This window comes from Equus caballus, chromosome 11, assembly GCF_041296265.1.
Source record: "Equus caballus isolate H_3958 breed thoroughbred chromosome 11, TB-T2T, whole genome shotgun sequence".
In the NCBI taxonomy this organism is placed as follows: Eukaryota; Metazoa; Chordata; class Mammalia; order Perissodactyla; family Equidae; genus Equus; species Equus caballus.
Genome location: NC_091694.1, coordinates 19,516,178 through 19,532,834, shown reverse-complemented (window position 1 = coordinate 19,532,834; position 16,657 = coordinate 19,516,178). Strand labels below are relative to the sequence as shown.

Sequence of the window (16,657 nt, the reverse complement as noted above, 5' to 3'; positions counted from 1 at the left end):
CCTTAACTGCCAGAGAAATTTCAAACTCAACTCTGTTCTGCTGAAATGAGCCCCCATTGCAGATACCAGCTTGGATTTAAGCATCCACCTGAGCCGCGCATTTCCTGGGAGCTGTATCCTCTCCAGCCCTTTGCCTTTTAGGGCCTGGCTCCAGTTTCAGGTTATTTGCACACACCATAGCAGCCAGGACTTGAGGGCAAACATGATTGTGGTGTCATTGCCATGGGGTCAGCGTGAGGTGCCAAGCCAGAAAGTGGACCCTCTCATCCACCAAACCCACAAGGCCCATCCTTTCAGGCAGAGCATGGCGGGGAGGCAGGAGAAGCCATTCCAGGAACCAGAAAGGTTCTCATTCTCTCACTCCCCCTCACCCCTGCCAGGACTTTCCCTTACCCACAGGTGCTCCCAGCCCCAGAAACAAAGGAGAGCAACAAGCTCACTCCCTCCTAGTCATACACACACCACCCCCTCCCCACCTAATCGGGGTACCTGAGAAGGGCAAGGGCTGGCGAAGGCCCCTGGCGCCCCTGGGACTCCTCCACAGTGCAGGCCTCCCCAGGGCAGCATCCGGGTCCTTGCCCTCCCAGAGCTGGAGTGTGGAATTCACAGATTGGACCCCTGGAGGTGGTCAGAACTCTGGAGGTTAATCCAGCCTCCTCCCCAAAGGCCACATCCCCCCTGCGGCCTCCCCTCCTGCAGCGGCTTCAATAGCTCCTCCTCCCAGGAGTTCACTACCTCTCGGGGCAAGTTCTCACCAAGCTTCTGGTTCTTCAAAGATGCTTCTGTGTAGTCACAGAAAGCCTGCCTTCCTGAGCCCCGTCCTGAGCCACGTGGAGTTAACCCCAACCCTCTTCCATAAGATGGAGCTTCACATGCTTGAAGAGAACGTTGTCTCTCCGCTCGTCTTCCCAGCGTGCTTCATGGACACAGCTGGTCGGCCAAGGTCTGCATCACGAGGCTGCCCCTCAAAGGTTCCGGTTCACTGAGCGCTCACGTGGGTCAAGGGCCATGCAAAATGTCTCGCATGCATCATTTCATGTCGTGCTCACTACAACCCTATCATTCTTCCCATTTTACAGATGGGGAGTCTAGGCTCAGCGAGGTTATATCCCCGCCCAAAAGCACACAGACGGAAAGTGGCAGATCCCAGATTCAGCCCCAGGTTCATCTGACTCCAGAGCCAGTGCCGTAATTCTATATTAGATTGCCGTCTGCTCCAGGACCTTGGACAAGCTGCTGTAGCTCTCTGAGCCTTGCTTTCCTCCTCTGAAGAGTGAGGATAGCAATCTCTTCCTCACAGCATTGTTGAGAGAGTTCAATGCCCCGGCACACAGTAGGCTCCTTTTCCCAACAGTCTGTGTGTGACCCGTCTCCAGACCCCTCCCCATCAGAGCGCCCCTCCTCCTGCCATGCTTCCGTGGGTCCTGCCCTGTGCCCCCTGATGAGCTGTGCTCCAGCTGAACTTGCACAGTGACACATCTCTGACCTGCCCAGAGGAGGGCAGCTCTGATGCCACCAATGCAACCGGTGACTGTCTTAGCACCAGGGCCATCTCCCCTGCCCCCATGCCAAGACACTTTAGTATAAATGAGTACTCCATCTACTGCCCAGGCTATAGGAAAGCATCGAGGCGGGGGTGGGGGAGGGTGGGGGGGGGTCACGGGGAAGGGGGAGTTATGTCTGGAGAGAGATGATCAGGAGGGGCCAGAGGTGCTGAAATGGGAAGATTCACTGACTTGCTGAATGACCTTGGGGGAGTCCTTGCCTCCCTCTGGCCACAACGTGCCCCTCTGTAAAGTGGAGAGAATGAGCTGAATGGTTCCGATGATGGTACAGACATTCTGGATCATTAACGACACTCTCCTTTAGCTTGTTCTCTTCCCCTCCCCCCTTCTTTCCTATGCGTGTGGCCCCTCCTGCCCCCACCAGGGGTCCACAGAGACACACACACACAGAGGCTCTGCCTTTGATTTGCTTTATTTAGCCTGTGTGGGAACAGGGAGCAAGCTTTGGTGGGAGCCAAGGGTGCAAAGGGGAGAGCTGCCCCTGGAGTCCGAGGAGGCCGGAGGTGGCATTACAAGTCCATGGGGCTGAGCTCCCTGTGAGGAGAGGGCAGAACATGGCAGTGTGAGTGGGTGGTCCTCGTGCCCTCGGGCCAGCCCTGGGCCCCTGTCCTCCCCACCACCACCTCTGCCTCCTCTCCCACCCCCGTTTCAGCCCCAGGGAGCTGGCAGGCAGGGCTGGGAATCAGACCCACCTGGGGGCAGCTGCATGGGGGGATCCCCACTCCAGGAAGCCCAGCGTGTCTTCTTTGTCTCTTTTTCCGTACCTGGGGGGAGAGACAGCTGGGGCCCGCGCTGTGCCCAGGCACCAGCTCACCTGCCCCCTGCCTACGCTTGGGCACCATCCCACTTGGGGCCCAGGCACGGTCAGTAGAGAAGCGCTGCTTTCCCAGGAGCACGGAGGGGGCTGGGGCCGGGATGGTGGCCAGGGCCCCAGGGGCTGAGATCTGTGTCCCTCTGTCTCGCACACACCTGGGCCTGGTCAGCATGTTGATGTATCTGCGGAGCTCCGCCGCGTACTGGGCCATCTGCTCTGGTGTGGCATTGTCCCCTGGGTACACTGGCTCCATCGGGGCCCCCTGGGCACCCAGTGGTGGCTGCAGCAACAGAGCCACGCATGTGGACAAGAGCAGCAGGGAGAGGCAGCGGCCTGCGGCAGCCATCTGAGGTGCAAGAAGTGGGGGGATAAAGGCAGAATAGAGCCCACCCACCCGGACTTTTAGCCCCTCACCCATTTCTCCATGCCTGGGGACCAAGGGGCAGAGCAAAGGGCTACTCAGACCTGACCCCCCCCCCCTCCTAGACTCTGCCTTGGGGAGCACAGCCAGCCCCCTCTCACGAGCAGCACAGCAGCCAGAGCTCAGCCAGGGCCTTGGCAAAGTACAAGAATGCAGCGGAGAGGGTGGGGACATGGGGCAGGAGACACGCAGGGCTGACGGCTCTTAGGAGGCAGATGTGGGGTGGGAGTTGGAGGGAAGGGGCTGGTGGGAAATAGGGGTTCTCCAGCTCACCTACAGGGTGGGGGCACAGAACGAACTTGTGAACCAGAGGACACAAATCCATTCCTTGTGGGTCTGCCCCCCCAACCCCACCTCCAGGGGTAGACATGCAGATGCAGGTCTTGGAGAAGACACTGTTGCCCATGTCACTCTGGGCAGACAGGCACAGTCACACACACGGATCTCAGTCACTCACAAGGTCACAGTCACTCACACATTTGTGTTCACAGCCACCACCCCTTCCCCATACACGTTTGTGGTCCTCTAGTCAGCAGACTGCTCTTCTGGGGTGACAGATTTGTCCAGATGTAGAGCCAGACCCAAGCAGGAACTCAGGCCTCCCAAGGCCCCCAGCCCTGCAAAGCACTAATTCCTTGCCCCCATTCCAGGCCCTAGCTCCAGGAGCCCCCCAGATCCCTGAGCAGGTTGAGCCCACTTACCCTGAGTCCTGAGCAAGCAGGTACTGAGCCAAGCGGTGCCTGCCTCAGGCTGGATGGGTCCCCCTGCCCTCGGCTGTGCCCCTTTATAGTCCTCAGCCCCCCAGAGTCCCCGCCTCCTGTCAGCCTCTCTCGCTCCCCAGCCTTCACCCCCTCCTCCCACCGTCTCCCTGGTACCTGTAACGCCAGCGCTGGGGCTGGGGACAGGAAGGGGACAAGGCAGTGTCATGGGTGCCAGACCAGCGGCATAACAGGTAAAAGTGAACCTGATGAAAGTCCGCTGTGGGCCCCTCATCTGCCTGTGGGCACCCGTGCAGGCTTGGTCCAAGAAGGACAGAGTTCTGGGACCAAAGGATGGCTAAAAGGCTCTGGTCGCAGCCTCAGAACAGCTCCTCCTGCCTCCCAAGGATCAACCCAAATCATCAAACGGACTCCTCAGGCAGAAGATTGGGACTGCAGCTCTGAGACTCCAGGGATGAAGGATGGAGACTCAGGACTTCGCTCCAATTTGTGATTCGAACAAGGTGGGAACAGGGAGATGCCTCAGGCACGAGGCATTGTGGAAAGGAGAGAGGACCCAGACAGGGAGAAACCCACTCCCTGGCTGGTGCACAGGCTGCAGAATGAGAACAGATGTGCCTGCATTCGGGGGAAATGGGGGGTGCCGCTGTCTAGTCACCGTCTCCCAGAGCCCCCATTCCAGGGGAGTGATAAAAACCAGCGTCACTTGTAAATCTTTGAGTTTTCCAAAGTGCTCCCAGCTTCATCACCTCCCTGAGTCACTACAATAACCTGTTTTACGGATTCAGAAACTAAGGCTCAAAGACATTAAGTAACTAGCCTCAAGCCACATAAGCAGTCAGTGGGAGATCCACGGTTTGCAACAAAGTCTAACTCCAAAATCTGGACTCTCTAAGTGAGGTTGTCAAATTATTGCTATAATTTCCCATTTGGGGCTGAGAAACATGAGGCTCACAGAGGTGAAGACGCTCGCCCAAGATCACACAGCTGTCTGGACTCAAGTTCTGGCTCAGATTCCAACCCCACCATCCCGCCCCACCAGGAGCCTCTGATTCTCCCTGCTCAGGGTCCCTTCCCCCAACTCGCAGCCCCCTCCCCAGTCAGGCCAGGGAGTAGGAACGGGCTGTGTCTGAATGACACGCTGAAGCCTGACTAGGGAGCAAAGGACCTCTCACCCCTGCTGTCCCAGATCAGGAAGCTAAAATTGTGTGCTGGGAGAGGAGTTTGGGGGCTGAGGACCAGAGGTGATGCCACAGAGATCTCAGCTTCGATTTTCCCCAAGATAGGATAAGGAAGTCTCAGTAAACATCAGTGTTCCGCCGTGTTCCTCTCAGTTCTGATTTCTGGTAACAAGAAGAACAATAATGCTTCACCTGACAACAATTTTCATTCCACATAGCAAACATGGAGGTCCATCTGTCTCCGCAAGCCCCAGCCCTTCTCTGGATCTCGGTTCCCACTTGCAAAACAAGGGTGGTGGATTAGCGGCTGGTCCCAGGCCCGTCTCTGGTGAGGCCGGAAGAGACTGCAGCCTGCCACCAGGGGGTGCCAGGCTCCAACCCCAGCCCAAAGGTTCTGGGCTCCCTTAGGACTGTAGCCTGGTGGGACATGTTCCGGCCACTACCCGCGTCAGGAACGAGTTCCTGTCGACAGATGGTAGATCTGGGGATTGACTCAAGTGCTGGGCCATTTATAGTTTGATCTTGTCACAGAAGTAAACAGCTTTGTCAGTGCCTAAGAAATGACGGGTACTCCACAATGACAACTCAACCTGTAGCTTTCATTTTTCTCCTTTGCAAACAACAGATTCCTCCTCTGGGTCCTCTCAGGGATGTTGTGACAATCGAGGTGGAAGAGCTAGTGGATGTGCTTTCTAAACTATATGACCATGTCCAGAACTGAGCGACGGTTGCGTCTCACTCATCTTCATGTGTTCCTGGGGCTCGCCATGGAGCCCTGTGCGGAGAAGGCACCAAGTGCTTACCTGCAGAGGGACCAAGTGAAAATGATACTGGTCCCCCTCCCCTGCCCAAACCCACACCCTCTGGGACAGGAGGCTGCCACTGAGCAGTGTTGGGGATGGAGTGAGGGGTGTGATGAGGCTGGGGAAGGAACACCCCAGAAACACCTGGGGTCACAGAGGGAAGGTGAGTATGCAGTAGCAAGGGGAATGGGGGTCCACACACATGGGACTGCAAGGACAGGAAGTTGACCGGCATCATGTCCTCCATCACCCACCTCTCACAAGTGTGTCTCCAGAGCAGCCTGGCCCAACTCTTAGCCAACGTCTCACTGCCACACTGGGTGGCAGCAGCAGAGGTGGGGAAGGCTGGGGCAACTTCCCCCAGATGCCAGGAACCCTTGGGGTCCCTTGGGCTGAGGATAGCCATCTCACACACACACACACACACACACACACCTTGAGCCCATATCCCGCCAGCTCAGGACCAGCTCAGGCCCAACTGGGGCCTCAGGTCACTAACTTGGAGACTGGACTCTGCCCCTACTTCCCTCTGCCGTGGGGACTCCATCTGCCGCCAGGGCCCCCTGCAGGCCCAGGGGTGCTCAATATTTCTCCCTCCCTGCACACAGTGCCTGCAAAAACAAACCTTTAAAGAGGAAGCCCTCTTTCTTGCTAAGAGAGAGGCTAAACCAATCTACGAAAGAAAGTGTTGGGGAGGGGGTGACTGAGGAGGAAGGGAACCATGGGGACTGGGTGTGGAAGGAAGGGAATTTGTCCCTCGGGGTTTTTGAAAGGGAGAGGTGCCAGAGCAGTCTTGAGATGGGTAAGCAGTGAGCAGGAGAGTAAAGGAAAAGCAGGGGCATTTTAGTAAGCATTGCTGTAGACCTTAGGATGGATCTGTGATGTCTCCTGAGGACTGGGGGGAAAACTGGAGGTCCCTTCATAGCTTTTGGTGTGGAGCTGCTGTGCCTTAAATGCAGTGCTCCTTGGAACCTGTGGGGCTCTAGGTTACAAGGGTTACACACGGGCCAGCCTGGGCCAGGCTGATCCGGACTATAGATTCAGCTCCACCACTCACTACTCTGCCATTCATTAGCTGTGTGACCTTTGGCAACTTACATGATCTCTCTGAGCCTTAAAGCAGTGAACTATCATTATTAATTAAGGTGTCAGTATCCTGTTTAACCAGGGAAGAAATACATGCAGTGAAATGAAATGTCTAGGCCAAAGTCACTCAGCCAATTAACGGCAGAGACGGGACTCAAATGCCAAACTTTTGTCTTGGAAGCCACTACACCAACTCTGGGGTCTCTGCCCTCGAGGGGCTCATGGTGTAGGATAGTCCTGTGTGAAGGCTCAGATTCAGGCTATAGATATACCAGGGCAGGGCGGGGCAGGAAGTTTCCTGGAGGACATGAGGCTTGAAGTGGCCTTCAAGAATGATGGGAGAGGGGCCGGCCCGGTGACGCAGCAGTTAAGTGCACACATTCCGCTTCGGCGCCCAGGGTTCGCCGGTTCAGATCCCGGGTGCGGACATGGCACCGCTTGGCAAGCCAGGCTATGTATAGGTGTCCCATGTATAAAGTAGAGGAAGATGGGCATGGATGTTAGCTCAGGGTCAGTCTTCCTCAGCAAAAAGAGGAGGATTGACAGCAGTTAGCTCAGGACTAATCTTCCTAAAAAAAAAAAAAAAAAAAAGAATGGTGGGAGAATGTTATTTCACAGAAGTAGGGAGGTGGCAGTGGGACTGAGCAATCCGGGAGCACACAGTGAGGAACTGTGTGAAATGCCACGAGAGGAGAAAGCGCTGTGTTGTGGGGAGCCTTGCGTTTCTGATAGAAGAGTTTAGACTTAACGGTCAGTGGAATCAGAGCTGGCTTGGAGTGGCTCTCTTACTTTTGTCCCCAACTATTTGGCCTCCTGCAAGTCTCTGCCCCTCTCTGGGCCTCGAGATTCCAGTCTGCTCAGTGAAGGGATGGGACCAAATGATTTCTAGATCATGCTCAAAGGAGATCCTGTTTGCAGCAGGTAATGCTAGTCGCCCAACATCCACTCTCTCCTTCCATGATGTGAGAGCTTGAGACGGGCACATGGCCACTCAGCTGAAGACATCTTTAGGTTGTGATTGCAGCGAGATGGGGCCACGTGACGAAGTTTTAATCAATGAGATGGGAGTTTAAATGACTGTGCCATTCTGCTTTCAGGAGCGGACGCGCCCTCCTGTGGCAAACTGCACCAAAGACCAGAAAAATCCCCCCACCCCACACAGAGTTCTCCAATGGGGTCTGTGTCCCCTCGTCCTGACTGCGGCTGGACCTGTGACTGCTTTGGCCAGTAGACTATGGTGGAAGATGCTATGTGACTTCTGAGGCTAGGTCATAAAAGGCAATTATATGGGTCAAATTGGGTCCCCACAAAATTCATACGTTGGAGTCCTAACCCCCAGCACCTCAGAATGTGACCTTATTTGGAAATAGGATTATTACAGATATAATTGATTAGGACGAGGCCATACTGGAGTAGGTGGGCTCTACTCCAATATGATTGTTGTCTTTATTAAAAGGGGAAATTTGGATACAGAAATGGACATGCGTGGATGATGTGAAGAGACACAGAGGGGGCACCCGTCTACAGGCCAAGGAGGGAGGCCTGGAACGGACCCTTCCCACACAGCCCGCAGAAGGAACCAACACCTTGGTTTCAGCTTCTAGAGTCCAGAACCGTTGTTTAACCCACCCAGTTTGTGGTACTTTGTCACAGCAGCCCTAGAAAACTAAGACAGCAACGCAGCTTCCTCCTGGTTCTCTTGGCGCACTCAGTCTGGGAGCCGGCTGCCGTGTAAGTCCCGCTACCCCGAGAACATCACACCAGAGAGGCCATGCGTAGCTGCTGGGTCAACAGCCCGAGGCAAGCTCCCAGCCCACAGCCAGCAGCCCCCGCCAGGCATGTGCGGAAGTCCTCTCAGGTGTCAGCCCAGTGGAGCCCTCCGATGACTGGAGTCCCCGCCAACCTCTGACTGTCACTGCATGAGAGACTCCAAGTGACAACTGCCTAGTCCAGCCCTTCCCAGTCCTGACCCACAAAATCGTGAGTGAAATACAAAGGCTGTTTTAAGCTGCTGAGTTTTAGGGTAACTTGTTACACAGCAGAGTAACTAGCACGCCTGCCCTTTCCCCTTCTCTGGCTGAACATCTTCAGTCATGGAGGTGAGGGCATGGGGAAGCCACAAAACAGGACCCTGGGCCCTTGGATGCCCTCATGGAGCTGAGCTGCCAACTCCCCAGGTGCCACTTGCGTTTTATGTAAGAGAAATAAACTTCTATCTTGTTCAAGCCATTGTTAATTCTGTCTCTGTTTACAAGGCCAAATCAATATCCTAGCAATATACTGACTGTGTGTGGAACAAATAGCTCAATGTCTAGCGTGGAAGTGTGTGCTTTTTTAAAAAGGTGGCCATTGCTGTTGTCATCACTAATATTACACCTAAGGCTCCTTCCCGCCCCGACATGGGGTGAGTCTGATCAGCAGTGGACTAACCGCCTGCTCAACGCTCCTCCACGTGAACATGAGGGGAGCCCACGTCACTGATGGTCAACCAGACGCGTGGAGCTGGGGAGAAATTGTCTGTGGTCATGCATAATTCCTACCATCCATTAGCCTCCTACTGACAACAGCTCTCCCAGGCAGACCGACAGACAAGGGATCACGGACACCAACACAGAAGATGGGTGGGGGGGAACAAGATGGGAAGTGGATCGCAGACAATGAGGAGAGGGAGCCAGAGAAACTAACTCTACCCTCAGAAACAAGGAAAGGCTTCTGGGAGGAGGTGACCACCACCCTGAAGAGGTTTTCCAAACTAAAGAGAAGGAAAGGGCTCTGCAGGCATGGGGAGTGGCCTGGGCAAAAGCTTAGAGCATCAGAGACCACATAGTCATGACTGCACCAGGCCCCGGACCCGCCTCCACCTCGCCCTTCTGGCCCTACCTCATACCTCAAGGGAGCCTGGGAGGCAGTGCAGGGGATGACAGGAGGCAGAGGCCCATGGGCCCCTAGGGCAGGTGGTGTCCAGCAGGGGCCTCTCCTGCAGCTATGTCAGAGCCAGCTCTAGGGTCTTCTCCCAGAGCCACCTAATTGCAAATAGTCCTGCAAGGCCCCCGTGCTCCAAAATGACACCACCCAGCCTTCCTGCCCTTCTTACCCTCTCTGAGTCTGGGCCTTTGGCCTCAACTTGATTCTCCCTCTCGTCCCCCAGCTCCCTTTCTCAGGCTCTGCCAGGTCTTGCTGAACTAGAGGCCTAGGAGAGAGCCCACAGACAGAGGAGGCCGTGTCTGAGGGAGGAGGCATAGGCCCTTCCTTCAGGGGATCCCCAGACCTAGAGGGGAGCCAGGACAAAGAAACATGGACAGAACTGAGCAGTGGCCATGGGAGCTGGGCAGCCACAGGGGGCAGGAAGAGGCAGATCAGGGACAATCAAGGCAGGCTCCCTGGAGGAAAGAGGCTGAGAAGGAAGGGTGTCAGAGATCACGCTGCAGCCAGGCGCGGGGCTTCCTGACAGTGCTAGGTGCAGAGTGGTGAGGGATTTGGGGTAGACTCCAGTTTGAACATCCAAAGTGCCTTCAGCCTTCAGCTTCTAGTCCAGGGCAAGGGGGGGTGCACAGGAGGGTATCCCCACGGCCTGTCACCAGGAAGGCACAATTAGTGACTTACTCACAGAGTGTGAATTCAACAAGGTGGGGGAGGGCGGATAATGAGGGAAAGAGCAGAAATTGTCTGTGGTCATGCACGATTCATCGCAGGGGGCTCTTCATTCCCATCCCTTCACATTCCCATTGCTCCTCCTGCCCAGGGAATGGGGGATGTTAGAAATGACCCCTTCCCGCAGCACACACCCCCGCCTCGTCCCCCAATGACTCTTCCTGCACAGCCCCATCTTGGATCCCATCTCCACCTCCAGCCACTACAGCCCTGGGGGCTAGTAATACCTCTCCTTGGTAACCCCCCTGGAGTGTTGGTGCCTAGCGTGTGCCCCCAACCGCCTTCACCTTTGAGGGGATGCAGCTCTGTCCCCATCTATCCTCCCAGGCTGCCTAGCATGCTCCTTTCCGCCTTCCCCATCCTCCTTCTTGGATGACTCTTCTTCCTGCTCCTCCTTGGCCCTTTTCAAGAACTTTCATCCTGACCCCACCCTCCCGGCCCCTCCACCGACTAGAGTTTCATAGAGGTCCCTTGTCTGGGTGCAGTCCACTGTCCGCCTGGGCGGTAATGTCTTCTCTTGGCTCAGAGTAGAAGGAGCCCCTCACTCGCCCCAGCCCTGACCTGGGGCGCCTTTGGTCTGAGGTGCCGAGTCTCGCGCCTCTACCCTCCACTCCCACCTGGATGCCACCTCCACGAATAAGAAGGGAAAGGAAACGCAAAAACACACATTCCGTTGCAGTGAAATTTGCTCTTTATTTGGGGACCGGGGGAGGACCGCGCACAGCCCTCCAACCTGGAGGGCGGGAGCAGCGAGAAATGGCATGAGGACCCCACCCGGGACCCTCCCAAGCCGCAGCCGGCAGGGAGAGGAGTCCACGTTCCGGGGTCAGGAGCAAATATGCAAATGAGGTCGGCGTCGTTAGCATATCTCCCAGGAGGCATTGGGGGTCGTCACCACACGTAGGCGCCTTCTGACCTGGAGGAGGGAAAGGAAGGGAATCTGGAGCCCGGCCATGGGTCCGGGGGAAAGTACTAGGTGGCGGGGCCAGGGCTGGGGCTCCGTGGGGCAGCTGGACCAGGCCGCGCCCCGGGGCGCAGGGCATGGGGCGACGGGGACGCTTTTACCGCGACTTGAGCGGGCGGTCCTCGCCGTCGGGGAAGAGCAGTTTCGAGAGGACAGCTTCGGGGCTGTCCCGTTTCCCATACCTGGGGGCGGGGCCGGAGATGGGCGGGGTCAGGACCGGCCACGCCCCCGGGTGGGTGGGGCGGAGGGCAGAAGGCCCGGGGACCCCAGCCCGCCCGGCACATGCTCACCGCTGCCGGGTGACCAGGTTGAGGTAGTGGCGCAGCGAGGCGTAGTAGCGGCTCAGCTCCTCGGGCGAGGCGCCTTCGCCCGGAGCCTCGGGTTTGGCGGGGTAGGCGTCGGCCAGCGCCCCCAGGCAGGCGAGCAGGGCCAGCAGCACGATGGCCATGGCGGGCCACGGCCTGCACACCAGCACCATCTGGAGAGCGGGCATTGGAGCGTGGGTCTCCCGGAGCCTCGATCCCGACGGCGGGAGGCTGATTCTGCCGTCAGGCCCACGCTCCAGCGGCCTGCCTGGGGCTGGTACCCGACCAAGGCTCCGCCACCCGCTCACTGTGTGTTCACTGCACCGTCTCTGGCCTCCGTTTCCTCCTCTGTCAGAGGGGCATTAAGCCCTACCTGCCTCCCCTGTCCCCACACGCCGCTTCCCAGAACGGTAGATGGAGGAAGAGAGCTATGCTGGCAGCGGGGGCTCCCGGGCCTCTCTCCTTCCCACTTCTGCTGGCCCCCTCTCAATCCAGCTTCCCATCACTCAGTCCCAGTTTCCACCCTCCCAACCTCGGTTTCCCCGCAAAACAGCCGGGGTTCCCCAGCAGGAGACCATTCCTGGGCCCCGGGCCACTCACAGCGACAGCTCCCGAAGCGGAGATGAGCAGGAGGTGGAAGGCAAGAGGAGTCCCAAGGGCGAGGCTGCTGCAGTGCGGCCTCCTCTGCTCAGCGCTTTCCCTGCGGGGCTTATATCCCGGCCTGGAAAGGGAGGGGGAGGCCAAGGCGGAGGGGAGCCCGAGGGGGGAGGGCCCTTCCTCCTCCTTTCCTCCACCCCAGCTAGATCGGCTAGATCGCGGAGCCCACACCCAGACAGTGCATGATGCCTCCACCTCACAGGAGCTGAGGAGGAAGCCACCTCTGGACAGGGTACCTAGCCTGAACTCTGTCTTGACCCCGCAGACCCCCACAGCAGGTCTAGCCTCCTGAGGAAGTGAAGCATTTGGATCTAGACTCCTGGGGCAGACCAGGGATGAGGGTCCATCTTCCCAAGCCTGTCCATGGGTGGGAGTGGGAGACGGTAGGCTAGACTTGTTTCCTCCAGCTTATGGGAGCTGTGACAAGTCCTTCCAAAAGGCAGCCTTTTCAGCCCCTGCTTGGCAATACCTTGGAGAAGAGCGGAGGAGTGACAGGACTGTCAGGAAAGTCTCTTTCTCCTGGAGGCCGAGATGGGAGCTCTGACCTTGGCTCTTGACCTGCTGTTCATGATGTCCTGGAGGAGAGGTCTCTCTGGATACCCCATTGTGTCCCTCTGCATTAAAGAATTGGAGAGGGGGCAGGAAGAGGCAGAAGCCAGTCCCCTCCCCAGAAGCAGCTGAGTCTGCCACCTGTGCATCCAGCTTGGCACATACAGACCCGGGTCCAGCCGGGCCTGGCATAGAGACCCCTGCCAAGGCAGTGTGCCCCCAGCCTCATCCAGGTGTCACTGAGGGCACTGGTGTCTTCTGAGCATGAGTAATGCTGGAACTGCACAAGCACGTGCTACTGTCCCCAGCCCATTGCAGTCTCCACTGGGCTCCTGGGCCTTTGAAGGAAAGAGGAAAGGACTAGTGTTTATTCAGCACCTACTGTGCACTGGGCAGTGCGTGATTTCAGGCACAACCCACCACGAGCTGCGTTTATCCCCATATTACAGATGAGGAAACTAAGGCTCTGAGAGGTGAGGGAATAGCCAAGGTCGCCCAGGGTTCAAAAAGCCTTTTTCTCAAAGGCTGAGGCAGACCCCAGGGAGAGGCCCTCTCACTGCCTGGGCTAACCGTGCGGCTAGGAGCCAGGAAGGGGAGCAGGGCAGGGAGGCGAAGTGAGGGCCTGCCACCTGCTCGGAGAGGCCAGGCTGGGGAGGGGCCTGGGACACCAACCCCGGCAGAACCCCCTGCCCCACCAGGGGAGAGCGCCATTGGGGAGTCTCCCACAAAGCCCTTGCCAGCTGCCTTTCCCTGGCCTGGCTGGAGCCTCCAGTGCTTCCAGCGGTCCCATCAGTCCAGGAGGGCGGGAGGGGCCATCTTGTCCAGGCCCTGCTCTGGGCCCGCTCCTCCGCCCTCAGGACAGATGGCCGTGGGTGTTGGTTTTAGAGCTCTGCTGAGGCGGAGTGTCCAGGGCCCCCTCAGTCACCTGTTTATGGGTTCAGTCACCTGCACTCTCAGGAAATGGCTCCTTATCAGCCAGTCAGGCCCCGTGGGCCCCTCACATCCCAAGAAAGGCCAGGGCACTCTGCTGAGCGTCAGGGTAGAAGAGGATACCAGGACGAGGGGACGTGGACCCTATGCTCAGAGGGAGGAGAGAAATCGTTCTTCCCAGGGAGTCTCATCTAGGGGACAAGCGCCAGCCCTGATCTCCAGGAACCCGTCTCAGAGGAGTCACGGCCGCATCCTTGGCTCTCCTCGGCTGAGGAGACGGGCGCAGCAGGATCACGGGGAGCCCCAGCCTGAGGGAGGAAGCTCTCCACTGTCCTTGCAGAGCCTAGTCTGAGGTGTCCCCCACAGAGAGAGAGACAAACACAGAAAGACAAGTCTTGGTCCAGTTTGGAGAGAAGACAGCAGAAATGAAAGAACGCCACTCCTCCAGAGGCCATGGAAAGACAAGACAGGCGCTCCTCCCAGGGATGGAGAGGGCAGCGGGAGGCGGGGAGTTAGCACAGCTGTAATCCCTGGGGTCAGGACCTAGGCAAGGACCCTGCAGGCTAAAGGGGGCAAGGATATCCGAGACTGGGGGGCTGTTTGCTCTTCTGACACTGCCGCACTAGCCGGGGTGGTGACGGGGTTTCTAGCATGCTGATCCCGGGCTGAGAAAGATGGCAGGAGTTGTGAGATGCCCACAGGGAGTCTGGGGCATCCCTGGAACGTCCTCACGCCCTGGGGAGTGTGGGGTCCGAGGACAGATGGGAGGAGAGGAGAAACAGTGGAGAAGCTAGAAGGCCCCGATCAGGGTACAGCCTCTAAAGAAGTCTCTTCCTCATTTACTTTAGGGTGAGAGTAAATGGGACACGAGGAGGTCCCTCAGGGTGGACCAGGAGCCAGCCTCCCAGATCTCACCAGCCCTCCGTCCCTCTGCATCATGCCCCTGCCCTCCTTCTCCACTCCCCAATTACAGAATAAGCTGATCAGCTCAGTAATCATCACCGCCTCACTGAGGAGTTTGTTAGCTAGTTCCTTAGTGGGGAGGATGTCTCAGCCCTCCATCAATGGGCTCAGCTGCCACTCATCCACGTACCCACCACCATCACTGACTCAGGACTCAGTCACTACGAGACATGTCTGGGGGTAGCAGCTGACATCTGTGAGGGGAGAAACTTCAAAATAACTGTTATTGTTGACTTGGGACCAGCTCCTGCCTCCAACCTGTCTTCAAAGAGTAGAGGCGACAGAATCACTGGAGTTCCATTGATTCCCATTCTTAGAGCTCCTGGCAAGGCCACCCCAGGGGCCATGGAGGCCATGGACTTGGGACCCTAGCTGACCACTCCCCTTGTCCGGTGGGCTCAAGGGCCACTCCTCAAGAGAGGGGGCCCATGCCACTCATCTCCAGAGGCTTAGCATTCTGGACCCCACGCCCCACCCCCCTCCCCAGTGCCAGCACTCGAGGCCTCTCTTTGATACACCACGCACTGGGCAGCGCTAGTCCACTGCCTTCCCCCCTGAGGCCAGGCCTCCTGCCCAGGGTCAGATAGACAGCAGGTTGCTGTGCAGCAAGAGTGATTCGGTCCTCATTCATCAAGCACTGGGGACAGAGCAGTGGACAAGCAGGCAAAATCCTTGCCCTTGTGGGGCTTACATTCTAGTGCCAGGAAATAAAAAATAAATGAATAACCAAGGAAAAAAGTGGTATGTCTGATCATAAGTGCTAAAGCGAAAAATCAGGGTGAGGAGGATGAAGAGTGCTGGGATGGGGGACCAGTTTTATGTTGGGCGGTTAGGGAAGGCCTCACCTGTGAGATGGCGTTTGAAGGAAGTGAGGAAGCAAACCATGAGGATACCTTGGGAGGGATGTTCCAAGTGGGAGGAAGAGCAAGTGCAAAGGCCCTGAGGAGGGAGTGCTCCAGGCATTCCACGTGGCTGGAGTGGCGTGAGAATGGGGAGGTCAGAAGAAGATGAGATCAGGGAGGCAGCAAGGGGATCAGATGATGCAGGGCCTCGTAGGCTGCTATAAGGACTTTGGCTTTTGCTCAGAATGGGATGAGAGCTTCGGTTGGAAGAGTGACATGATCTGACATGTTTTAAAAGAAGCATCTGGCTGCTCTGTTAAGAATAGACTGAAGGTGGGTGAGGTCAGAAGCAGGGAAGCCAGTTAGGAACCTACTGGAATCCAACCAAGAGATGGTGGTCACACACACACACACACACACACTCCTCACAGCTGAAAATGGCCCACACTCTTCACTCAGGAATAACTTCCACTTATGTCCGTACAGTACTGACAACCTTTCACCTAACAGAAAAACTCCACTGGAGAAGATAGTGGAAAATCAGTGGATGTCCCCAGCAGTTGGGTGGTGGATGCGTCTGCTCTCTGACTGTTAAGGCACCTCGTCTGTTAGTCCATGTGAAACTCTCTGCTACCTTGATTACTGGCCGCAGCCCAGGAAAATATTGGCTACTGTGATGGTACTTATGGAAAAGCAAGCTTGCTTATTTTGTCATGAACATAAATGTCCTCTTACTTAAAAACACTCTGGCTCCTGGCGGGGAATGAAGCAGAGAATGAAGATTAACCTTGACACCATGGGAAAATGGCCACATCCCTCCCAAGGGATATTAGCCACATCCAAGGAAGCTTGGTCATGTCCTGGCACAAATGGGAGGACAGCAGGCAGAGATGCTGTAGGTTTCCCAGAATCTGTGACCGTGTGCAAATCACCGTGGGGGCAAGTGGGACCACGGGCGAGCACGTGAGGTCAATGGGAGTTGTCCAAACTGTCACACCGTGGATTCTGGTTATATCCAGGGGGTGGGTTTGAGAGGCAGTGAAGCCAAGAAAGAAGGGATTTTCACTTTTTATGGGAGGAGTTCTCCTGCGAGACCTCCGCTCCCCCGAAGTTGCGGGTCCTTCTGTAAAACACAGCGACAGATGCCTGTGGCGTGCACACCGCAGACCCAGGCTTCTCTCTAGGATGGGTATCGGCAAGCTCTTTC

At 56.9% G+C, this 16,657-nt stretch overlaps 2 protein-coding genes across 3 annotated transcripts; both read right to left on the bottom strand.

Moving 5' to 3' along the window:
- Window positions 1-1,964: 1,964 nt before the first annotated feature.
- Window positions 1,965-3,546, bottom strand: PPY (pancreatic polypeptide). The gene is made up of 4 exons (XM_001495667.5): window positions 3,502-3,546; window positions 2,535-2,725; window positions 2,258-2,329; window positions 1,965-2,099 (listed from the first exon to the last, which is right to left on the bottom strand). The coding sequence occupies exons 2-4, from the start codon at window positions 2,723-2,725 to the stop codon at window positions 2,075-2,077; spliced, it is 288 nt and encodes a 95-aa protein (XP_001495717.2). The 5' UTR covers window positions 3,502-3,546; the 3' UTR covers window positions 1,965-2,074.
- A 7,367-nt stretch (window positions 3,547-10,913) lies between these two features.
- On the bottom strand, window positions 10,914-12,228 carry PYY (peptide YY). 2 transcript variants are annotated; one of them, XM_001491027.4, is made up of 4 exons: window positions 12,110-12,228; window positions 11,495-11,682; window positions 11,306-11,386; window positions 10,914-11,156 (listed from the first exon to the last, which is right to left on the bottom strand). In XM_001491027.4, exons 2-4 carry the CDS (start codon window positions 11,680-11,682, stop codon window positions 11,132-11,134), a joined length of 294 nt encoding a protein of 97 aa, XP_001491077.3. In that variant the 5' UTR covers window positions 12,110-12,228; the 3' UTR covers window positions 10,914-11,131. The 2 variants fall into 2 exon arrangements, with proteins under 2 accessions (XP_001491077.3, XP_070084475.1); XM_070228374.1 differs by lacking the exon at window positions 10,914-11,156 and having other exon boundaries at window positions 11,302-11,386.
- Between the last annotated feature and the right edge of the window lie 4,429 nt (window positions 12,229-16,657).